At 39.7% G+C, this 26237-nt stretch overlaps 1 protein-coding gene across 1 annotated transcript in view; it reads left to right on the top strand.

The window, feature by feature from the left end:
- Positions 1-26237, top strand: part of lig1 (ligase I, DNA, ATP-dependent) — a 68630-nt gene that overhangs the window by 17212 nt on the left and 25181 nt on the right. Inside the window, exons 8-20 of the mRNA XM_059345131.1 lie at positions 2534-2620; positions 6329-6385; positions 7190-7248; positions 9005-9118; positions 9273-9439; positions 9838-9914; positions 10175-10266; positions 13278-13377; positions 13586-13671; positions 14569-14684; positions 17860-17955; positions 23134-23244; positions 25801-25872. Of these exons, the coding sequence (XP_059201114.1) occupies positions 2534-2620; positions 6329-6385; positions 7190-7248; positions 9005-9118; positions 9273-9439; positions 9838-9914; positions 10175-10266; positions 13278-13377; positions 13586-13671; positions 14569-14684; positions 17860-17955; positions 23134-23244; positions 25801-25872 (1234 nt within the window). The remainder of the gene's footprint in view (positions 1-2533; positions 2621-6328; positions 6386-7189; positions 7249-9004; positions 9119-9272; positions 9440-9837; positions 9915-10174; positions 10267-13277; positions 13378-13585; positions 13672-14568; positions 14685-17859; positions 17956-23133; positions 23245-25800; positions 25873-26237) is intronic.

Consider the following 26237-nt stretch of genomic DNA (forward strand, 5'->3'; position numbering starts at 1 on the left):
TGACCTCGTTTGTAAAGTACATAACAGGGAGACACTAATCTGTCTAAAGCAGAAGATCATTGATCATCCAATTATACCTGATTATTTTGATGAATTACTCTATCCACAGGGGTTTTATTTGACATCTATTTTATTTCTGTATCTTTTAAATTAATCTCGCACATTGTGTTAAGTCATACTTCACATTTTAATCATCCTTTCTGCCACTTCCAGGAAAGTTTTAATTACAGCAAGATGGCTGCATATGTTTACAAAGTGAGAAAGTACTTTATGCAGTTTTTCTTTGTAAGGAGAGAAGATGGAGAAAAGAGACGACTATGGAGCTGCAGGTTGTTTTGTGAAGTAGAAAGAATACACCTTGGCTCATAAAGCTTGAATAAAATATTTTTTACCTCTTTCCATGAAATGATTGCGACAATGTGAATTGTGTATATCTTCTCAACGCTTTATTAATCAATCTCTTCCAAAGATATTTCAATGAAAATGAAACCACAATTAACAGGATTGTGTCTGAAAACAAACTTATTCCAAATGTATAGGCGACCGTGTTTATAAAAGTTGAAGCACAGTCTCAGTCATGACTGCGGTTTTAGACACAGTATTTTAAATTGTACTCCAATAATATTTAAATAAGTGGTGAGAAATGGAATTGTTGATAGCCAGAATTCCATCCAGTTGTCCAATAGTCGGTCAATAAGCCATTTTGTCTCTCTCCCAAACTGAACATTAAATGACAACCTATCTAGTGCAAATTTTGCCCGATTCTAAAATAGTTAAACCAATTACACTTAACAGGTTTAAAGTATTTCTTAACCCATACAGTGTCTTTCAGAAACAAATCAACAAATTTCTGTAAAATTTTGTCACAGCTCAGCAATGGGAAGGCTTTCTTGAACTTAAAATCTACAACATCTCTGTTTTGTTTTCTGTGGTGGAACGTAGTACATTTACTCAAGTACTGTACTTAAGTACAATTTTGAAGTACTTGTACTTTTCTCACCACATTAAGTTACGTTATACTTCTACTCCACTACAATCTAAAGGCAAATATTTTACTTTTTACTCCATAACATTTAGCTGACAGCTTTAGTTACTTTTCAGGTCGAGATTATTATAAAAAAATGCAAAAAATGCAATTAAGATTACGCATGTTTATAAATAGAACCACATCAAAGTATATTTAAGTAATTCAAATGAGCCCTACCTGGACAACAGTAAAGTGCTGCTTACATAAATGCATCAGTGATAATAATAAAATATTAATAATATATTAAAACAATCTGAGTGAGTCCATTCTGCATAATGAGTACTTTTACTTTTGATACTTTATCTGAATACTTCTTCCACCACTGCACCTATGGCAATAAGCCGTAAATGCAGGTGTGTTTTTGGAATTTTTTTCAAATCTCTCCATTTGAAGTAGTCATCCCTCATTTCTTTTTTGTTTGGCCACAGTTACAGTTTACTCCAAATTCTAGCAGAGGCCAGAAAATATTTTTACACACAAATCAGTTGTTGTTGTTGTGTTAGATCCTCACTGCTGGTCCAGTCTCTGTTGACTGTGTGACCCAGTTCATGAGTAGACCTTACCCTGCAAATAAGGAAGAAATCAGTGCTCAATCACTATTGTGTTACCTCATTCTGTGACATAATAAGTTAACAGACAATTATTGAAATGAAAAATCTTTGCTGCTGTGATCAGTCATATTTTCACACTAACTTCTGCTCTTCCTTGACTGAAAAACAATTGTCCCTTATCAAATCACTGTGTGTATTTGTATGCAGTTATTTAAAAAAAAAAAGGGTTTGTTGTCTCAGCTCAGGTATGAATTCTCTTGTGCTTTAAGCCAATAATTCTGTATTTATTATTACTTTTACATCATCAGAGACTGCCTTATGTAAAGAAGTGCTTCATTACATGTAGATAAACCAGCAGCAGCCCCGTGTTACCGCTTTGTCACATTGAGGTTATATTAACTGTTCCAGCCACAAACTATTTTTAGCGCTGGAGGAGAGGAAAAAGCATTTTTCATCCTCCTAACTATTTTTTTTATCACTGCCTTGTGTGTGACAGTGTGGGAGTGATAGGCATTGCATACAAAGGAATGTTCACAGCTATAGTCCCTCTGCTTGTAATGAACTCAGGCAGTGATATTTTGTTGCACCCTGTGTGAGGGAAAAGAAGCACGCAACACATTTTTTTGCAATAAAAAAAACTTTTTCAACCATCCTTTTTTGTAAGAATAAAGGATTATATAACATTGCTGATGTACCAAATGCCCTTCTATTCAACAAAACAAATTCGTAATAAGTCAGAACTTTCCTCTAGTTCAACTTCTTCCAGTCTGACGTAACCAGTGGAGCTTTTTCCCAAAACACTCATTATATTTCAAAGTGTCTCATTGTTATGATAATAATGTGCATGACTCTCTGTCTACAAAGAGATCTGAGTTGCTTCAGTGACTATAACAGCTGTCACCGTCATTCAGTCAGACTGTTAATTTGCTCTGTTTCTCGTTGTGTTTCTCCTCAGTGAGTCCACCTCGGGACAAACGGACTACGATCCGTCCAGGCCCAACTACCATCCTGTGGACCACGCCTGCTGGAAGCAAGGCCAAAAGTAAGTCCAGAACACTTTTACTTGACCTACTCACCTCTAATCTTTTATCTCGGTGACTTGATTTAGAAATTGGAAAGACTTGAAGGTGTGTCACCAATCTATAGTTCCTATTGCTGGGACATTTTTGTGATGACATGGACTAGATCAGGGGTGGCCAACCTGTGGCTCCAGAGCCTCATGTGGCTCTTTAGGCCGCCTGCAGGGGCTCCCCATGGCTGAGACATAAAAAATGATATACATATTTTTACATTAAAATGTTCATTTATCAATGGTGTAGACCAAAAGCTATTTGTATTCCTCAATTGTACAATTGTATAGCCTTTTTACAGCATATTAAAAAAGTAATTTAAGTCAACTAAAATGTGCTTCATAGCTTACGAAAGTCTCCTGCCCGCACCTTACCCTTTAAGTTTTGCCAACTTTGAGTTTAGTTTTGAGTTCCTTCAGATAGACTTTTCAAAATCATATTAATAAATGTGACTCAATATGACTATAAATAATGTTGGTAGGCTAATTTAGACTTATTAAGCTGTTTAATTTTCATTTTAGGCTCAATATAAGGTTTGCAGCTCCATTCCGTGATTTTTTCTTTTTTTTTGGCCAACAGTGGCTCTTTAGTTAGTAAAGGTTGCCCACCCCTGGACTAGATAGATGTTTTGAGGGCTTTACTTTCCAGGAATCTACTTTCTCTTAATTCTCAGGTAGCTTTTTGATTGTTTTTTATCCATAAAATGTCAGAAAATAGTTAAAATATGTACCTTGCAATTTCTTGTTTTTAAATATCTTTATTGTGAAGCATTATTCACAGAAATATCTTTGCTTTTTTCCCTAATAAACATAACATTTTAAAACATACATCAAGGTATATCCAAAAAACAAAACCAGATGTCTGATTGAGAAAATAAAAATATAGTAAGTATACATTTTAAATAATTAAATATTATGATAACAATGTCAAACAACAGTATTAAGAAAAATCAAAACAAGTTAATAAATACAAAAAAAAGAAAAAAATTTGTAAATATCATACAGTATCGCATACAGTAATTCCACATATTAAACAAAGAAAATACTTCACCCCAAGTCCCGACTCCTATTCTCCCCTTACAGCTTCTTAAACCGAATTGTATTTTATAGGGGTGGTGTTTGTAAAGAGGAGCCTTGTACGTACCTATAGAGCAGGGGTGGGCAATTAATTTTCCCAAGGGGCCACATGACCAATACCACAAAGGTTACGGGGGCCGGACCAAAACTCTGAACTAAATTCTGCTCAGTATTAATTTAACCGCTTTATGAAATACAGTAAATTATCTGGTTTTGAGCTGCTATTGATAACAATACATGTTATGATAAGACTGTTAATGTGGAGTAAATTAAATATATATATGTACATTTTTTAGGCGTTTTACAATGTTGTGATGCTTTTATTTTGAAAAGGTGCTTTCCAGTGTGAAACGGGTGCTTTAATTTTGAAAGGTAGTGACAGGAAGTAACAGGTGGAACGGTTAAATGAAAAGCGAATGGTAAATAATAATGAGTGCATAGTACCGGTAATTCATATAAAGTTGATATAAAGTATCAAAAAGGCTTCTATAGTGGCGGCTGACAGGGCACAAGGTTTGTTCAAGTTTATTTTCTTCTGCCATATATATTTGTGGCTATATTTGTTGTCTTAACTATAGTAAAAGTGCTTGTTTGCTCAAGTGCTAATGCTAATGTTTGTTATTGTTTCCCACCTCGTAGCTCGTATGGTCGATTCACAAGGTGACCAAGGAATTTATTAACTTGTTAATTGTTAATTTATTAACTTTTTAGGTGTTTAATAGGTGTTTTTGACAAGGTACCTCGGTAACTCGGGTAACTTAAACGTAAATCGCCTTCAAAATAAAAGCACTGCGGTTGTATTGATTTCTATTTTCTGGGTAACCTCATGTGGGCCGGACAAGGACAGCCAAAGGGCCGGATGTGGCCCGCGGGCTGCCCAATGCCCAGGTCTGCTATAGAGCCTATTTTCATTTAAATTTTCCAAGCAGTCCTTTGACCTCTAACCATCAAGATTTTGACTAACTTTGGGCGGCTGTTTCACCTCGTTTCACAACAGCATCTCATGACAGTGGATTCTTTAGGTCTTCTAGTAAATATGGCATCAGTAGCTTTTCTGTTGCTTTAAAAAGAAAAACCAGTGCTAAAAATCAGGATGGAGGGGGCTAAAAAACCAATGGTCAGGTCTTCAGATTGTTTGTTTTCTCCCACCAACTGTTCCTAACCTTTTCTGACTCACCGGATGAAGACTTAAAGGATAAGCCCCTTCCACTATCCCTTCTATCTATTTTGCAGGCGCACCATTGCTGCACCCTGGGCTTTGTGCCGCCAAAGACAATTGTGATTAATTAAAAGAAATGCAAACAAGCTGGAGCTTTCATCCCTTTTCCCAGAATAATCATGATTGCAGCCAGACCTTCCTCCAGTGCTGTGGAGATCGGTCGGGCTATGCAAGATCCATAATCCAAAAAATAATCTGTTTACTACAGTTATATCACATGAAATAAAAACAGTTATTTCTCCAAACTGAAAATGAAATGTTGGCATTTTATCTTAATAATTAGTCACACCATTAATCATCAAAACATCTCACAATTAATTTTCTGTTCACTGACTAATTAGTTAATTGTTTGTTTCATTTCCGCTCATTTCACATGTTGTTGCCATTTGCTAAAACACTCAATGTTATCCTTTTTTTTTTCTTGGATGATAAAAACATTATCTTAGCTTGACAATATGTTTTGAAAGAATTGCATCACTAAGATGAACGGAGAGAAGAGAAGAATCCTAAAGTAAAAACAAATCATTATCATGAATTCATGAGATAACTCTGCCAATACTTATTTCCAGTTTTTTACTGCTGACAAGGAAGAAAACAAAAGACTCCCCCAAAATACTATTTCCTGAAACGGTTACCAAGATCTGAAATTCATTGTTTTGTTTCTCACTTCCAAGTCAAACTGTAGTAGAAAGCAGCCTGATTCTCTGTGCAACCTCCCAGAGTCAAACATTAAAAAAACTCAGGAGAAATAAAAATTTCAGGCCAGGGAAGTGCTCCGACTTGGTAATGGAGAGTCATGGAAAAAACATGGAATTTTACATCAAGGCCGTGGTGCAAGTCAAGCTGCTTAGACTCAGGTCAGCTGCTGTGCACAGTGATGTGTTTTAAACCTGATTCAAGCAGCAGAAGTATGCTGCATCAGGACAGTTAAAGGTTCATGTCAGTCCCAGAAAAGTCAGTGAATTAACATGTAAATGCTTTCTAGTCATTGAATAATTTGTCTCTCAAACCCATCTGCTTCAGAATATATAAACTTCCTTTAAATCTTTTGCTTCGTCTGAGCAAAGACCTACAGAAAATTTCTCTTTTTAGGGCTTAAAATCTCTTCTCCTGTTTGTTCTGCCTCCCAGTATGGAGTGTAATAGAATTTATTTTTAGCACCTCAGTCGTCATTGTAAGGAAACAATTTTCCACCCTGGCAGCGCTGACCTTTGTCCTCCCTGCTGTTGCTTTAGAGGAGTTTTGATAACCCCCAATCAAAGCTCTTTCTACTGTTGCACTAATTGCTAGCTGCACCGAACAGCTGAGTCAGTTAAACGCCGTGAATTTAAAAACCTGTCAGTGTGAATGCTTCGCCTGCTAACTATCTGCTCATCACTCTCCAGAGTGCCGTACTTGGCAGTGGCTCGCACCTTTGAGAAGATTGAAGAGGACTCTGGCAGGTAAGAGCTCCATATGGAGGAAAAGGTGTTTTTCTGTCTTTTTTTTCCCCTGGAGGAGGTAAACACCATTTGGGAGAAAGCGATCACTAGTCTCTTCAAAGGATATCGTATATACTAAAGCATTTCCACAAAATTACCACCCTGGCTTCCTGCTGGGAATTTCTGGAATATAATTAGAAGTGTGTTACAGCCAGAGAAAGTGAGGAAATTGCATTAATTTTCTGCGGAGGGCAGGGAACATGAACATTTTTTGCAATTAGGTCACTTTCTAGGAACTGTTTTTTTTCTTTCTTTTTTTAAGAACAGAATCCCTTTTTTTCCTAATAACTTTTTTCACACTGGTTTCATTTCATGATAATTTAAAAAAAACTTTTATTCTCTAGAAACTTCATTGGTAGCAAATCCTGAGCAAGAAAAATTCTAAAAAGCCAACAAGAAATATAGTTTTTGTTGAAGGAAAAGCCTGTAATTCGTTGCTTTAGGAATCCAGACCAGACGTTTTAAAGGATGATTTGTAACTTAAGTCTCCTGCCAACAAATTAAAAACACCTTTACAGACTTCCTTTTTTACCCTTTGAGGATATCGAATGACAAGCGTCCCAGTGATGACTTGTGTTTTTCCCACCTACTCCACTGATGTATCGCGTTTCATAAATGAACAGTTCATCTGCCTCGCGAGCTTCCATTTCCGATTAAAACCTCCAGACAAATCTCATTTCCCACCTCCCAGTATTTACAGGATGGCTTTAAAATTCATTTAAGTCGTCTTCCTTGTCTCAAAGCAATCCTGTTGTCATTTCCCAGGCTGAGAAACATCGAGACGCTGTCGAACCTGCTTCGCTCCGTGTTGCTGCTCTCTCCAGGTAAATGCTATTTTATCTCTCCCATAATGCATGCTGATGTAGCTACACAGGCAGCTGGCTGCCAGCCACTCTATCAAGGAGATGATGATGAAGCCAGGTTGCACATAAAAGTGGGAGGATGAGTCAGTTCATTGATGCCTGTGTGTATGTGTGTGTGTTGGTTTGTGTATGAGCATGCACCTGTGGGATTCTGATTTTGTGTGTGTCTGAGCCTTTATGTTTTACTTGTTTTGGCTGGTGTTGACTGAGTGTATGTGGCCTTGTCTTGTTTTTGCACTCAATGTGTGTGTGTGTGTGTGTGTGTGTGTGTGTGTGTTTGGTGTCTGTACCTCCATGTTTGTGACAATGTGTCTTTGTCCATATGTCCTTGAGTTTGGGTTTCTTTGCTTCTTTGTGTGCCTGTACTTATAATTGTGTGTTGCATAACAGCCTGACCGATATGGGATTTTTGAGACCGATACTGATTTTAGAGGGGAAATTCATTGATATGGTGGCTGATATATTATTTTTTTGAGCTGAAATGAAAAAAGACCCTTTTTATGTGGATTGTGAACCAATGTTTCACTACTCTGCAAATGTACCCAGAGAGCTACTTTTTCCTCAAACATGCATACATTTATTTGTTTATTAAATGATAGTTGACATTGTTATACATTATTATACACAACAAAAAGTGTATTACATCGTCAGCCAATTCTATAAATGTGGCACTTACTCTTGCTATGTTTCTTGACTTCATCCTTGCTTGTGTTGTACTACTCTCATTCGTCGCTTTGAATAAAAGCCTCTGCTAAATGACATTATAGAATGTAACTAAGAAAATAAAGGATAAGTATGAATAAAATAAATGGCTAAATAAACTGTTCAGTGTCAGTCAATTGCTGACTGTTTAAAAAAAATCATGCCAAGCAATGTTTTGCTACATTATATATTGTGTAAAAAATAACATTTTCATAACTGCACATATTTGATAGCATAAACACCGATACTTTAATAGGTCAATATCTGATATATCTGTCGGCCACTACTATGCATGCTTGCATTATAGAGAGCAAATTACATGGCATATTTTTGAAGGCCAAAACAGAAGTTTGCATAACCATGGGGTCTATTGAGAATTTGCCTATGGGTTTTTTTTTACCATGGCAGGAAATAAGCTCTGTGGCAAACACACATTTCTGATGCTATCAAATTTTGTTCAGCAGGAAAATCTTTACAAATCAACACCACTTATGATGTTTGAAGCATTAATGCAGCGGACAGTAACAAGCTAATGTTATGCTATAATTTACGTTATGCTATTTGCACGATTAGCTTTTCGACCTCAGACAAGCTAATCAGTGGTTTGACATGCTGGCCAAACCGTAGTCCAATAATAGTTTGTCAACATAGTCTATAATCTACAAGAGTTTGCAAGAGCTCTGCAAATCACGACTAGAGGCTGTAAGGTGGACAAGTGAGAGAGTTCCTGTCCGTGTCCGGCGTGATGACCTTTAATGTCCCCGACATCCACTGTAGTCTCATTAACACACTTGTTAATTGGAGGAATTTACTAAGATATTTTATGTCAAACAACAAAACGCAAACATCTCTTTAGCTTGTGTTAACCACAGACCTTATTTAAGGCATCTAACCAAAAACCCCTTCAAAATCCTCATTAAGTTTGAGAGGAGAGACCCCAGAGTGATAAAATGCTGACTAAAATTTACCTCTCGGTTTAAGAACTCATTCCTGTGTGCGTGTTTTATTCTCCTAGACGATCTGTTGTGCTGTGTGTACCTGTGCTTGAATCAGCTGGGTCCTGCCTACCTGGGGATGGAGCTCGGTGTTGGAGAGACGGTTCTCATGAAAGCTGTTGCTCAAGCAACCGGTAATAGGGGCAGACACACACACACACACACACACACACACAACCAATCATTTGCACCCAAACACTTAGCTTGTGCATTCTCAGCCTCACTGCTAATGCCATCCTTCTCTACTCATCAGCCAGCTGCTATTTACCGTCTCGCTCTTGTTTCCAGGGCGACAATTGGACAAAATCAAGGCAGAGGCGCAGGAGAAAGGAGATCTGGGCCTTGTGGCCGAGAGTTCCCGCAGCAACCAGCGCATGATGTTCCAGCCGGCCAGTCTGACAGCAGGGGGCGTGTTCAGGAAATTGAAGGAAATCGCCAGCATGAGTGGGAACTCGGTGAGCCAGGGAATAACATTTTCATTAGGGGGAAAGCAGGCCTGGGCAAATATTGTTTTCACTCTATTTGGCTCTCAGTAGTGGGGTCAGGGAGGGAAAATAAAGGAAATGATAATGTGGTTGTGTATTGAACTAGGAATTGTTTGTTTATTTGTCTACTTCAGAGGACGCAGAGTAATCTTTCAGCCTTTGAATAAGTTGTCACCTGGCTGAAATCTCTTAAGCAATTAGTTCCTTTTTCATCCCCGTTGCTGCTGGGTCTTTTTTTTTCTTTCTGTCTCTCTCTTACACTCTGGATTGAACATGGAGTTTGTACTCGCTAGTGACCTCAGTCTTTTTGCATTCTGTCTCTTCTCGCTCTTCCTCTGTGAATCTCAATTTCCTCCCGTCTGCCTCAGGCCATGAATAAGAAAATCGACATCATCAAAGGCCTCTTTGTGGCATGCCGCTTTTCCGAGGCCCGCTACATAGTCAGGTAAAATAACACTCTCTCTCTCTCTCTCTCTCTCTCACACACACACACACACACGCACACATTGACAGGCTTGGCTGCGTGTGTGACCACAAGCACGCCTGCACACACCTGCATGGATACACACACACACACACACAGATATTGCAGTGCCTTCGGACCTCCTTGTGTGTATGTTAAAGCATGTAGCGTTTGTCATGGGCAGCAGGTGCAAATGGACGTCAGCCCTGACAGCCCGTTGGTGTTGTGGTTTTGATTGACAGGTCCCTGGCTGGGAAGCTGAGGATAGGCCTGGCTGAGCAGAGTGTCCTATCTGCACTGAGCCAGGCTGTGTGCCTGACCCCCCCTGGACAAGGTAATCTCTAATTTTAAAGAAGTTGTTCACAATTTTTCCAAGTCTGTCTTAAAACAATAGTCCGGCGCCCACATGTCTATCGAACCAGCTTTGAGAGATCCTTTCTTACAGCGACTCCAATGTGAGGCTGAGGGATAAAAGTCCTCTGAAGTTAACAGGAGGCTTCATGAGTAATGTATTTGAAAACCTTCATTTTTTTCGTCCAAAATCCCTTTTTGTTGCAATCAAAGGGTAAGCTACAGGCCTGAGAAGTGCCTTAAACCTGTGTTCTTTCTAACGACCAGCAGGGGGCACTGGCTGCAAAAAAAAGTCCAATTACATAGTAAACAAGTTGCTACAAGGGTGACCTGTCAATCAGGATTAAGGCGTGTTTTCTATTCGAAGTCGAAACAAAGTTTTAAGCGGAAGTTTGAAATGTCGCATTAAATATAATGTGAATTAGGGACGTTTCCATCAACTGGTTTAGAGCGATCAAACAAAGCTGCATAAAGCTAGTTCTTTGGTCGGAAGTAGGAATGGGAATAATTAACAGATGATCGATTAATGAGCTTTAAGAATTTGGTCGATCACGTTGAATTTTTAATCGATCTGTGTATTTTTTTGCTTTAATTTTTATCTCTAACTGCGTATTCACTGAACTGAAACTCGGCCAATCGTTCAGTTCTGTGGCCGTACGTGAATAAGTCAATGAGCTGAGAATTAAGTTGGATAAAGCTACAGAACAAAGCTACAGTATTAATACAAGAGTATTAATTTGAGCAAAACTAGTTTAATGTATCAAACCCTGCTAGCATGAATTACTAGGTTTAATTTTATCCAAAACTTATGTAAACACAAAACACATTAAAATATGATGAAATATTTAAATATAATAAGATTGCCGTGAAAACTAACCTCATGCCTCTTCGGGGCTAAAACATAAAATATTGAACTCCTTGACGTTATCTTTACAGTTTAATCTCAGTTGATTTAGTTTTACGATTGACAGGATCAAGTCTCTTTTCGTCCTTTCAAAATAAAAGCGTCCATTATCAAAACTGTGATTAAACTATTTATTCATCGTTAATGTTATAGATAATCAAGTTTGCAGGTTTCTTCCAAACCCCCATCCTTAGTCGATAGATGGCAATGTAATGTATTGCTGTAGACTAATCCGTCAGTGAACAGGAGAAGGAGAAGAAGAAGAGAAAAAAAAGAACAAATAAAGGTTGCTAGTTGGACAACTTTAGCCACCCACAAGAGAAAATGGAGAGAAATCTTCAGGAAATAGATTCAACTGGGCAAGTTTTGTTCTTGATGTCAGAAGAAACAGCTGATCAATCATGTGATGTAAATGTTTATGTCAGAACTTACTTGGAAAAAGTGTTTCCATCTCAGGTTTAGGACATTAACCTATTTTTCCAAAACAAGACAAAAACCACCCCACAAGTGAGTGTTAAAACTTCTATGCGCATTCTCTAAAAGTTTTATTGAGTTTTGGTGTTTCCATCAAATTTTCTTATGCAAATCGTCAATTGGCATAGAAATCCGTTGATGGAAACACGACTAACTGCACTGTGAAAAGTTGTGTTCTGTGTTTTCGTCTTAGAACTTTAGCCCTTTATTGAACTGAAAGCACACTGTAAAAGTCAATTGTAGTTGTCTAATAATTTCTGTTCATTTTTCCTGTAAGTAAATTAGTTGAAGAAATGGCTTAAAATAAAATGCAGTGTCCCAATTATTATTTATTCTTACGTGAATTAAGGATGCACAATGTTAGCTTAGTGTTTGCTTGCTGTGTTAAAGGTACCTGGTTGGTCACTAGGTGCTCTAAAAAAAAATTATGGGCGATGTCCAATGTCAAACTTGAAGTTTCAAACTTCCATGAAGTCTCATTGGTGACTTTTGCTTCTCGTATCCAGTCAATAGGTGCAATCCTTCCGCTACAGTACAGCCTGGAGGTTTGCACCTTTTTTGCGGCTGTATTAATTAGATACTCTAAAGATACTCTATACTGTACTTGTGAGATAACGTCATTATCCCTGGTGAAATCCGTAAACTCTTAGGTCACACATATGGCGAGGAAGTTGAGGTGTTAGAGAGGAAGCATTAACATTTTTTTATTTTTAGAGCACTTGTTAACACAGTGTTAAAACATTTTTCATGAATATTTATTCATGCGAGCAGTTATTGATAATTTGAAACGGTTAATGAGCAAACCAAACCAATACATGACCAAATGTGGCATTCAAAAACATGTTGATTTAAAAAAAATACAAATAGAAATAGAGAAAAAACCCACATCAGTCTGGAGGTGAGCAGTTGGGGGTATGAAATCGACACATCTTCTCACCAATATGCTAAATGAAAATCTTTCTGGAGGGAGTTTTGACAGCTTGTCTCTCACCACCTGCTTTCAGTGCTGATCCAACCTGCTCTTCCTAACACCACCTACACCCAACTAAATAAATTAATTCCGGACTTATTAGTATTCGTGGCTTACTCACGGCTGGAGGTGTGCTTTAATAAGAGTCAATTAGTCCAGAGGCTCGGTGGGGAAATTTGCATTGATCTGTGGTCTGGTCTGGAAATGTTTTTCTTAACATTTTTATTTATTTATTTAACCATTATTTAATCAGGCAGGTCAACGAAGAGCAAACTCTTTGTTGGGCCGAAGTGGAGCTTTACAATGAATAGTTAATTACAATACATTTGTATTCAGTCGTACTTGAAACATATCGTAATTATTCATGTTGCATTGGGAAACAAAATGATTAATTTGGCCTTGACTCTATAACATCATCCTAACCGTTTTTACCACAGTGGGATTGACATTTTATCTTAAATGAATTCAGTGTTGTCGGAAACACTGACATGCACCGACTGTACACAACACAAGTAATTGCACGACTGTAAGCCTTTTACATTTCCTTTGAAGTCCCTCTGAACTTTCATCCAGCGAATGTTCGGCCAAACAAATGTTCAAACACACATCTGTTTGAAATGCATTTTTCTCCCCTCCTTCCTTATAGTTTTCCCTCCTGCTGTGATCGACGCCGGGAAGGGGATGAGCGCCGAGAGCAGGCGGGCCTGGATCGAAGAAAAGAGTCTCATTCTCAAACAGACTTACTGGTAAGTGAAGCCTAAACAAACCCCCTCGTTTCGCTTTGCAGTCTCTCCTCGGCGCCTGCTACACAATGCCTCATCCCCGCTAAGCTCCGTCCCTCATTCTCCCTCACTCGTTCTGCTCACTTTCATTTTGGGAGATATTGATTTCTCACTTTTTTTTGTTTTTCTTCCCAAACACGCCACTTCATCTCCCACTCGCTCTCCCGTCCAGCGAGATGCCCAATTACGACGTCATTATCCCCGTTCTGCTCAAAGAAGGCATAGACGAGCTACCCAATCACTGCAAGCTCACTCCAGGTAAGCAACCAATCAGGAGGCAGGAAGAGCCAAAACAGTGACTGGTGTGTGTTTATTGATCCTCTCAGTGGAGGTGAGTCAGTTATTTTAGTTGAGTCATTTATCACAGGAAGATAAAAGGATACCCCTAAACTAAAGGATTAGCTCCCAATTACACTGTTGTCAAGCTATTTGGGATAAGGAGCCTTGGCACCAAGGTAGAAAATTAATCCCAGCCACCATCTGAACACTACTAAATTGGGAAACTAAATTGGCTGTTGTTGGTCAGTTAGACAAATCTAGCAGCTATTCTGGCAGGTAAACAATCGTTATTCAGTGGGCTGTTCTGTTCTAAAATGCGAGATAGTTAAAGGAGGTGGTGAATTTTTTTTGGGCCGGCACCAGCCAGCTTGGACAAAACGGTACTGTCCTGTCACGTCTGGCTCTGTAAGCCCCAATTAAAGGAATTTGTTTGGTGTACTTCATTATATCACTCCTCTGCTGCTTTTGAAGCTTAACTTAGCAGTACAGCCCAAGGGGGTGTGAGTCAGAGAACTTTCTTATTAGGGCCAAATGAGAATGCAAACAAAGTCATTCGGGCTATGTTTTTGTAAGAGAAACAGTTGTGGGTGTGAGTCTGATGTGTCATGTGGGAACGTGTCATGTGAAGCGAATTTCACAGCTTCTGGGTTTGTTTTTTGCAAACAAATCTGAAATCTGCCTCACTCTCATAACCTTTAAGGGTTGTAAGCGAGAGCCCCGCCCTTCGCTACACAAATGAGGGAAAACTTCTCCTCAATTAGTTTCCAAACTATTTAGAATTCATGAAAAATGCATGACTATATTTCTTTGTATCGCTGTCTCGCTGTTTTTCAAAGTTTATTTTCTCGAAATCTCACGCCACCTTTCTCCTCCCAGGTGTACCGCTGCGACCCATGTTGGCCCACCCCACCAAGGGTGTCGGCGAGGTAATGAAGAGGTTTGACGAGGCGGCGTTCACCTGCGAGTACAAATACGACGGCGAGCGCGCACAGGTATGTGTGTGACTGAGTGCACGTAGGTGGCAAAGTGACAAAGTGCAACTGTTTGTTTTTGTTGCGTTTGGCACAGAACATATGCCTGCTGAATTTTGCATGCATATACCTTTCGGCTGTGTTTCTTGAGTATGAGGTATTGCTGTTCTGTGACTCCTGCTGTGTGTTCATTTGACTGTGTACTCACACGCATAGTGTTTTGGTACAGTGTGTGTGTGTGTGTGTGTGTGTGTGTGTGTGCGCGCGCCTGCCTATTCTTTTAAGATAAACAGTAGTGCTGCTTTTGCCCTGGGCCTGTAGGCAGAGAAAGCTACTTCTGCCATCGTGGACCGGGGAGAAGGAAAGGGAGGGGGGTGTGGGAGATGGGGAGAGGTGAGGAAAGAGGCTCGAGACAGTGAAAGCAGACACATAAGAGGGACGACGGAATGGGAGACAGCAGTGGGGCTGAGGAAATTTCGAGAGAGCGAAAGAGACATAAAGAGACACAGCAAGAGAGAGATTGTAATGTAAACCCCTCCAGCTGTATTGTTAATTTTGGACAGTCATGCCAATAAAGTGCCTTTGAACTGAGCTGAATTGAGAAGAAGAGAGATGAGCAGAGAGAGAGAAACAGAAACAGAGAGGGAGGATGGAAACAGAGCGAGCAAACCCCATGACGTCCTCCTCTTCACTCTCTCTCTTTGGTCTCACTGCAGTGGACTTTACCTCGACCAGCCAGCAGAGGGACTCTTGATACACCACTTAGTTTGACACTCCCGTGAGTGTGTGCTTGTGTGTGTGTGTGTCTCTGTTCACGTTTCCTGGCGAGCCATAGGAAAGTGTATATCTGCGTGTGTGGCATTTGATGAATCAAAGTAACTGTGTATGTATTCATGGAAGTGTGTTTCCCGTCTAATCAGTCAAGTAAGTGATTGTGTGTATATTTCTTTCTGTTCTATGAGTTTATTTATCAGGCGATGCTCGTTGATCAGTAGTGGGAGAAAAAACAGAACTGTAAAGGAGCAAGAATTATTTGTTGTCCCTGGCCAAATGTGGGAAACGCATTCTAAAACGTAATCAAACATCATATCTTGTGATGTATTTAACGTTAGGAACATGATAACAAATATGCACCAGACAGGAAAGTACAAGCCAGTACACATTCAGCAATGAATATGATTACTGGCTGCAGCTCACATTAAGAAAAGACAGATGATTAAACAAAGGAATCAGAGGATAACAGGACAACACGAGGAGAAAGATGATGAAAGTTTGTCATATTTTCACATTATTGGTGACATGAATCTTCAACTGGCCAATGAAAAATCAGTAGTGACTGACTTTGTTGAGAACTAATTTATACTTTTGTCATCTTGAAAAACTTGCATTTTTACTACTTTACATTCTATTGATAGTATTCAATTTAATGATGAATCTGGAACGTAGTGGTGGCCAAGATCTTCTCTCACAGTCTATATACAAAAGTCACCACCTGGACACTGTTATGATCTGGGGTTGCTTCAATTAGTCAGGTCCAGGTTCAGCAACAACATCAGGTCAGCTGACTAACTGAATATACTGAATGACCAGATTTTTCCATCAATGGATTTTTTTCCTCCCATGATGGCACGGGCATATTGCTAGGTGACAATGCTATGATTCATCAGGCTCAAATTGTGAAAGAGTGGTTCAAGTAGCATGAGACATCATTTTCACATGTGGATTGGCCACCACAGAGTCCAGACCTTAGCCCTACTGAGAATCTTTGGGATGTACTGGAGAAAGCTTTACGCAGTTTTTATGATTTTACGACTCCTCCAGCATCAATACAAGATCTGAGGCGAAAAATGTATGCATCTCTGGTCAGAAATAAATGTTGTGACATTGCATATGCTTAAGGAAATTATGCCACAGTGAATGAAATGTGATTCTTTTTTTGCAAGGTAGTTTATAATTGCTGATCGTGCTGTTACGGTTGTCATGACTCACATGTCATCTCGAGTGTTGATCACTGCTACAGAGTTTAAAAAAAAAAAAAAGAGAGAGAGAGAGATAGATATAGATCTAGTGATTGTTCTGTAGAACCATGACAAATGGTTTAAAGTAACTATTGTGGGACGTCCTGGTGACAAGGTAGAGTCCTTGTTGCAGCAGACCTGGGTTCCATTCTGCCCCGAGGTCCTTTTGCTGCATTCCTTCTCATCTGATCTCTCTGTCACTATCAAATAAAGCATGAAAATGCTAATAAATAAATAACATAGCATATTTTAACACATTTCATTATTTTCTCGTTGGCTCAACTGGGGCCAAGTTGCCTGGAAATCATTTTGAACAGAAGGAAGCTTCACTTCACTTCACAGCTTCACTTTCATTCAGAAACCTGTATTTATATACAGAGACTTGTTGTCATTGTCAGGTGTGTTTAGGGTTTGATAGTCTGACAATGGTAAAGCCGTCAGCACTTGGTAAAACAAAGTTTAATCAAAAATTTAATCAAACTGTGACCTTCAAATGGATTTGGAGACCCACTGTGTTCGTTATCAAGTTAGCTTCATTAAAGGTGCCATAGTATAAAAAAGGTCTTCACAGTATGATGTAATTATTCTGCATCATCTGGTCTGTAGATGAGTTTAAATTATTGTAGGAAGCAATGTTAGAAGTAAGATTTTAGAGATTTTCATACTGCAGTTTGAATCAGCACATCTCAGCAACACAAACTGCTTCCTCTGCCTTGCTGTCCTGTGGAAAACAAACAGCTCTGTGCCAGCATGACTTGAATGGCTGAGGCTTCACTTTGATTCAGAAACCTGTATTTACATACAGAGACTCATTGTTATTGTCAGGTGGGTCATTGAAGACCTTGGATTGGTCTGGGTCCAACTTGTAGTGCTCCATGTCTCTCTGCCAAGTGTTAGTGTGACATTATGATCTTATGATCACCTCATCTGTCACAGAGACCATCTCAAAGGAAAACTGATGTGTAGTCTGATCTTGGCATATTGTGCGCTGCAAGTGCATTTTTTTTATGTGTCCCGTGGCTAGTTGACAGCTTCCTTCACTTCCTGCATTATTAACATCATCTAATCTGAGCTGTCACTTATAAGAAAGTTGATCCATTTAAAATCATTTTGGGGGGGGGGGGGGGGTATTTTATGCCTGTTTAATTTTATTGTATTGTTTTTATTCCCCCCCGCAGATCCACATTCTGGAGAGCGGCGAGGTTCGAATATTCAGCCGCAACCAGGAAGACAACACCAGCAAATACCCTGATATCATCTCTCGCATTCCCAAGGTAAAACACTTTAACACACAGAGCGCTTCAGCTCAGCCCCGTGGGAGAGAGGAGAGTCGGTGTGAGCTTTGATTGTCAAATGAGGGCTTTTACAGCTGTGCGGATAACAACCGCACACATTTATCTCGCTCACTCTGTCTTTCATTTTGCCTATTTTTCTAAACCTGCCACTCATCTGTCTGGCTTCAGCGTTCCCTCTCCTCTTCTCTGCCTGTCTGTTTCATTTTAAAACCCCTCAAACTTTATTTGTTGCTCTGCCTGTCCTTGTCCCCTCGTCCCCCTTCAATCATCAAGAGCCCACCACTGACCTTTGAAATTATTTTTTATGAATTTCGAGCAGTTTCTACGGAGGATAGAAGCTTGTCACGGAGCTCCGTCTCCCTAATGGATGGCAGAGACACTGGTTGTTTAATTCCTTGCCAAATTAGTGAGCTTCTGCTTGTGTGGGAGAGAGGAAGAGATCACCAGCACCTGAAGCTTTGGCAGGTGGCCTCGGGTTATCTGAGAACGCTCTCTACCTTGGCGCCTGCTGAGTTTTTTTTTTTTTTTTTTGCTTTAGTAAGGAACTGCAGTGACACAGCAGCAAGAAAAAGCTCTCCACTCTCTACTATCTCATTCACTGCTGCTGTTGTTGCTGTTGTTTGTGTCAAGGATGTTACCAGTTGTCATAGATGAGGTGCTATAAAATAGTTTTGGTTTAGATAAACAGGAGAGGATAGAGTCGCAGCATGGGAGACACAGCTGCAGAATGAAGCAATGCGACCAACGTGCAACCGCTCGACTCGAGGCTGTGTTCTCATGTACCTGGTGCAGCTTTCATCTCATCACTGTGGCCTCCCAGCAGGAGATAACCACACTGCTTGGAAGCACGGCTGGAGGGAGGGCAGCCTGGGAGGGTCTCCTCCCTCAAATCAATCAACACAATGTTTTTTGTCAGGTCAATCTCCTGTTCCAGTGTGCAATGTGTTTGATATCACAGCTTTTACAACCCGTCAGAAGCACAGCCTCTGATTGTTGGACATGTCAAGATTCAGGTTCAACTTTATTGTCATTGAACAGAGTACAAGTACTAGGACAACGAAATGCAGTTTAACATCGAACCAGAAGTGCAGAGTAGTAAAGTGCAAGGGTATGTATATGAACAGAGTATATAAATATAGTGCAGGTATGAATTTAATATGCTATAGGATATATACGGGTCAGTGACAAATAAGGTTTGGCAAGATGTCAAATGGTGTAACCACAAAAAATGATAAATATTAAATACTTCTTACATTACCACCTACATTGTATTTTAGTGGACTTATACATATAATTACTTAATTAAAAAAAAAAATCTAATTATTATTTTTTTTTGTATTTCTACATTTACACATTTCGTCAATATTGAGCTGAACATATTCTAAATACAACCATTTTTTTTCTAAAGTTTTGACAAATTATGTAAAATGTGTTATATACCATTAGTGTTGCAATGTAAATGTGGATTGTATTTTTTTTTTCTCATTTTAGTTCACATTTATTTCCCTGTGTATATAATCAGATTTTTATGGGGACTGGTTACACCAACTGACATTGCGTTAGATCACGTCATTGACCCATACAGTAAGTGAACGTGTTAGAAATATATACAGTGAAGGATGTACAGTATAGCAGCAGTGCAGCTAGATGAATGGATGATAATAGTCATAATTAGTCATTAATATGGGCAGTTTACAGTAAACCTGAGGCATCAGGGGTGGATAACAACACCAACACCAGCTCTCAACAAAACAAAAATTGACAAAAATTGAATCAAATGGTGACCTTTTTAAAATGTATTTGGAGAATCGTGACACGCCCTAATTTTCCACGGTATTCGTTATCAAGTTGGCTTCGCAAATGGTGTCACAGTATAAAAAAATCTTCACAATAAGATGTAATCAATTCTGCATCATTTGGACTCTGGATGAGTTTAAGTTATTGTAGGGAGATTTTAGAGATTTTCATACTGCAGTTTGAATCCGCACACCTCAGCAACACAACCTGCTTCCTCTGCCTTGCTGTCCTATGGAAAACAAACAGCTCTGTGCCAGCATGACTTGAATGGCTGCGGTTTGTTCACTGTTTCAGCTCGGTGCGAAGCCTCCCCCCGCTACAGGGAAACAGCATTAGGTCATGCCAGTAAACTAAAGTTTACTTTTTTAATGTTGACCGCTCTGGTTTAATTTTATCCCTCTCTCTCTCTCTCTGCCTCACACTCGGTGTCTCATCATTTCACAGAACATCTGCCCTCTCAAGTTTCTCTCACACTGACTTTCATCTCTCTGTTTTTTGCTCCTTTTCTTTTCAGAACTTTAAAAGCTACACGGCTCTTTGTCTCTCACTCTCACCTCATTGCTCTCTCTGTCCACCTGTCTCTTCCCCGTGTTTCTCCGTCTAATCATCTCCCTCCTTTCTTCTTCATTACTTCTTGATGATACCTGTTCCTTCCCTCTCTACTTGCCGCTCTCTCACCTCTCTTTCTCCCCTCTTCTCACTCTTGTCTTATTCATTCTTGTTTCTTCCTCTTCCTCTCATCTTTTTTCAGCACTTTGATACAGCCTGTCTGCAATTTTACCTTTCTGGTCTGTCTGTCTGCCTCTTACACCCTTCTCCTCTCACCACTCCCCTCTCTCCTTCCGCAGCGCTCATATATTCACACTCGCTCTTTTTCTTCATTGCCTGTCGATGCTCCTGACTGCTGTCTTCTCTCACCTTTTTTGTTTTTCCTTTCATTTAGTCTTTATCCCCGTCTCCCTTCTCACATTTGTCTTTCGCACTGTTCTTCCACACATACCCCTCCCTTTTAAAACCTTTTCTTTCACTGTTTTTTTTTCCCCTCTCTTGCTCCATTCTCTCTACGTTCCTTAACCTGTATTTTCGTAATTTTAGTTTGCCTCTCTCACTTTGCTGTGTCTCACCTGTCTTTCTCACCATTATTTTTGCATAAACTGTGAGCTCTTGAAAAGTTTGGGTGTTGGCATTTGCACGTCACTAGAAAGTCGCAGAATTTTCAAAATGATGGCGTCATTTATTTAATTTGAGCTTGAAACAATTGTCTTGTTTGTTTAATGTGTGACCCTTAATGTATGACATTTAATTTACCATAACTGCTTTAAAAATAACCCATGTCCATTGTTTTAAATGGAGCTTTCATTAAGGAAATCAATTGCTAATCACAAACATGGCAGACAATTGATTAAAGAAATTGCTTAAATTCAAATTTGCATTCACAGTCTTGACACTATGTTGTCATGGCACTGTCTGAGTGTGTAAACACATTCTCGTAAACACAATACATGAACAATGCCTGTGTGAAACTTCACACTGACACACAATCCTTGCATAGAGGCGATGCTCTGATTAGATTTTACACCTTGCTGCATTATTTTGCATATTAATGAAGGAAAACTCATTTTCCTGGAGCTACCATAGTGACTTAATGCTTCTAATTAAGAATTGATATTAATACAGTAACACATTAATATTAATACAAATACATTAATTAATGTATTCCTACGGCCTAATGACCGTATCAGTATAACTGGCTCCGTTTGATATATTTCACTGTTTCCAAACAACCTGTTACTTCTAATGGGTCTGTCGCTCTTAGAGGGATACTAAGGATTTTTTTAAGGGGGTTTCTATGAGGTGTTTATCAATAGTCAGTTTAGTTTTTGCAGCAGATGATGGCTGACATGCCTCCAGTTTGCAGAAGCAGGCAAGAGTATGGATGCTGAAGCTAAGCAATGTGCAACAGCAGCAAAATGTATCTATACCAGTCAAAGTGTATGTGATAATTGGAATATATTTACTGCTTTAACCTCGCCGTCAGACAGCCCGGCTTAAGTTTATATGGGGGGAGCTAAAGCTGTGATCTATGCTATCTATGCTTATGCGTGCCACCAGACTCCTTTGACAAAAACAGTAATTTAACCTTGCAGAACATGGGAGTCACTGGTCTACCACTGCCCAAATCAGTTAGTTTGTTTGTGTTATTGTGTGACTTTGGTGAATCTGAATTAACCCTTTAAAATGCCACAGCAACACAAACTAACTGTTTGAGGCAGCACTAGATAAGCAACTCCCATGGCACTGCAAAGTAAAATTTGTGTTTTTGTCAAAGGAGCCTGGTGGCTTTTAAGAGAACATGGATAATGGCTCCAGTTCTCCATTGGAAAGGACTGGGAATCAATGTACAGCTGATGTGAGCAGCTGTCACTACGTCACATGATGTCGCTAATATCAATTAGTGTATGTGATAATTGGAATATTTTCACTGCTTGCACCTTTTTTACCAGCTGTCTTAAGTTTACGTGGGGGGAGGTAAAGCCACGATCTAGTCTCTTTAGCGCCACCAGACTCCATTAACAAAAGCATTTAAAGCATCCTGATGGCCTCAAATCGACCAGGACGCGAGAGATTAACATGCTTAAGCTTCACACACAGGATTTGGTGGCTCAGATAATTAGCAGCCACCCTGATCTTGAAAATCAGCAGTGATGGTCAATATAATCTGCCTATAGCTGGTTTATCCCCAGCCTAAACTGTATTTCCTGCACAAGGAAATATTTATTAGCTGCCAAAGCCTTTTAATTGATGCATAAATGAAAAATAAACTGTGAAAAAAGCTGCAAAACATCTCTCATGAAAGAAACATTTGGCTTTTGGCACAACGTGGGCATCCGATCAAAAGAGGGGGTGTGTTTAACACTTCGGTAACTGGTTGAGTAGAAGAGATGGCAGCAACAGACATGGCTACTCAAGAGTAACGATAAATGTTGTGTGGGGGGGAAAAAAGTTAATTTGTTGACTTCCAAAGCATTTGGCAACAAATGGAGGGCAGCTGCAGGTCCTGAAACAGCCTGAACATGCCTTCAGTTTGATTGCCTGTATTCACGCCTTTTAAAAAGCTTCAAGTTACGTCTTGTACTGAGTGAAATCTCTTAAAAAGTTTGTTGTGTTTACTTCAATGCAACTTCCTGACAATCCTCTGATTGCTACAGCAGATGTTGCTTATATGCAGATTGGAAAATAACATCATCTGGCTTTTTTTTTAATCCTGAAAAACCCTTTTCATTTCTGTTACGAATATAATCTCTCATCTTTTTTTTTTATTGATTTATAATTCCCTTTTGGTCATGATTTCTTCAAAAGGTAAAGAAGGACTCTGTGGTATCCTGCGTGCTGGACTCGGAGGCGGTGGCCTGGGATCGTGAGAAGAAACAGATCCAGCCCTTCCAGGTCCTCACCACCCGTAAGAGAAAGGTATGAGGGTGAGGAGGGAAGGACGAATGAAATGCTCAGAGTGTTAAACGGGGAGATGGTAGGAGACGACAAGGAAGGAAAAAAGGGAAGAGAAAAGAGGTTGAAGAGGGAAAACAAGACGGGGATAAAGACCAGAAGGTAGAAGAGAGGTAGATAATGGAGTGAAATGATCCGGCAGGCGGAGGGAGATGGACGGAGAAAGAGCAGACAGAAAGAGGGGGAGATTGATATGTGTGAGACAGAAGAGTCAAATGGATCGAGGCGAGAGAGGAGATTGCAAATGTCAGCGAGCTGTTTTTTCAGTTTTGATCAGAATAACAGGCCTCTTTCCACTACACCAATCACACCAGAAGAGAAAAAGCTCCTTTTTTTACCTTGTTTTTGTGTGAGCACGATGACATCCTTGAAAATTAGGAAAGGAGAAATGAGAGTGCCAATATGGAGAACATAATGATGGAAATGATTATCCTGATGATTTTTGGCTAGATAGTGTTACTGCCACTACGAACAAATGATTATTTGTAATGATGGTTTGATGCACAAACTGATTGTACTGCCCTGCTGGCATTTTATAACAACATCTCCACTGTTTTACAACCAAGAGCATCCTCGCTGAGATGAAATATTTCAGATGAGGAGATGAAACCCGATATGGACTAATTAAACATCATTAATTGGCGGAGGGGGAAGTAATGAGGGAGAAGAGTAAAGGGAGAAGAGGCATAAATTGGGAGAGAAATCTTTCAGGGTTGAAGATTGCAGAGGTTTTATTGTCGACACTGGCATTTAATTTTCTATTCCTGATCACATCCTTTGAACCATTTGTTGCTGCTCATGGAAGTTTTAGAATATTCCAAATTCCGAAAGTGTTTTTCTTGAAGAAAACCATGAAAAGACGCTTCTGTGGCCTAATTATTATGTGTTTACTAAGTGGAGATTTGCACATCATTAAGTACAAACTGCTTGCTCCACATTAACGATTTCTTATGTAAGGATTAGTTGCAGGTGCAATGTTTCCTCAATCTGAGGAGCTGTCTGCTCAGTCCAACGGACCCCCTGCCCAACAAGTAATTATTGATCTAAAGATGAGACATAAAGATAAAGATATTAACAAATAAACTTGATATTTAAGGTTTGAATAATGTCCCATAATCATGTTTAATTCAGGTATTCTTGAATGTGTTATTTTATTACAAACCTGATTCCAAAGTTAGTACGCTGTGTAAGACATAAATAAAAACAGAACGTATCAAATTACGTGACAGCTCCCCACCAGTTAGGCCAAAACATCTGGCTCACCCCCTGGTTATAAACCGCGCCTCCTCCATGTTAGTGGATGGGACAGGAGCCAAACTACAAACTCAAAGTAGAGGTCAAATAGATGTTTCCCAGTGATGTTTTCTGTTAATTTGGGTCATTTTTTTTCTGGTAAGTTTAGTTTTAATTAGTTATTTGACAAAAAAAAACGGGGCATGATTGACAGCTGTAATTGACTCACGATTGGTCTGGAGGGTGTTTGAGCGGGAACTTGACGTGTGGCTGACTCTGGCTCAGTGTTACATCACCAGAACAAGATGGCACAGTTGTATTGGCGATATTTAGACCTCACAACGGCAGAAAGAGGAGATAAATCATCCATTCTTTAAACAGTCTGTTTTTTTTAACACTATCCTTTTTAAACCCAGATGCCTGGGTAGGTTCAGGGGTTAGGATTAAATGTTTCTTAGCTTCTGATTTACACGTTAAGCACATTAAGTTTCTACCAGCTAAGACCTTTCTCAAAGATCTCCCCTGTGGAGATTTCTTGTCAAAGTTTCTGTTTACTTTCAGTGCTAGTGGAGTGTGCTGTGTGTATCCTTGAGCCCTGAGAAACATGTGGAATTCATTTTCTTTCTTATAAAAAAAACATTTTTTGGGATCATTTTGAAAGCGGCATTGTTAACATCCATAATTACTTGCAAACAGCCCTCCTCTTCTCCGGCTTTTTGTTATTTTAATGGTACAAAGTGATTTAGTAAATCACTAGGTTTTTGCCAGGAAGGGGGGAATTCACACGAACATGGTAATGGATTTACGAATGGCTTGTGCAACCCAATCTTGGAATTCAGTCTCGCTTCGTAGTGGTTATGGAAAAGTCATGGAATTGTACATCAGGGCCACAGGGGAAACGCTGTAATAAGGCAGAGTGGAGAGTCGAGAGACTGACAGCAGTGAACGAGTGCAGAATAAACAGGAACGAGGTGCAAGAGAGGTGAAGGTAGGAGATGGGGGAAGCAGACGAGGTGAGTGAAAGAACTCGAGGAGCAGGAAGTAATACGCTGGAGGAGAGAGATGAACACAACGAGGAGGTGCGATGCTGTTAAAAGGTAGAGGGGAGACTGGATAGGCGGGGTGGATAACTTTCAAGATGAATGGGAAGCGAGAAATCAAAGAGCTCTTTGTAACAAGTCCCAAGGTTGGATGTAGCGATTTGTGAATAAGATGCTTCTATTTGCATATTTTTGTCAAGGGAAAAAAAAAACATTAAAATGTGTGTGTGTTGATGCCTCCCTGCAGGATGTGGATGCTTCGGAGATCAAAGTCCAAGTGTGCGTGTACGCCTTTGACCTCCTCTATCTCAACGGCGAGGTAAGACCTGGTGCTGATGAGGAAAATATTACCCAGAGATCTCTCTCAACGGTCCTGTTGTCATTTTAAACTGCTGTCTGTGTGTGTGTGTGTGTGTGTGGTTTATTGTTTTGCGAGCATGCCTGCGTGCTCGTCGTCCCGCTGAGAATCCAGCAACGTCCCTGAATGCCAATGATGGTGCTACTGGAGGCCGTAACTAGATAATGATTGTAACGCTCATTGTAATTCCAGCGGAGTGTGTCTGAGTGTGTGTGTGTTTGTCTGAGACTGTATCAGAGTCTGTGTGTGTGAAAGAGACTGTCAGACTGTGTGTGTGTGTGTGTGTGTGTGTTGTGACTGGGTGTGGGACCGAGGGTGCACATGAT

Source organism: Centropristis striata, chromosome 11 (assembly GCF_030273125.1).
Source record: "Centropristis striata isolate RG_2023a ecotype Rhode Island chromosome 11, C.striata_1.0, whole genome shotgun sequence".
Lineage (NCBI taxonomy): Eukaryota > Metazoa > Chordata > Actinopteri > Perciformes > Serranidae > Centropristis > Centropristis striata.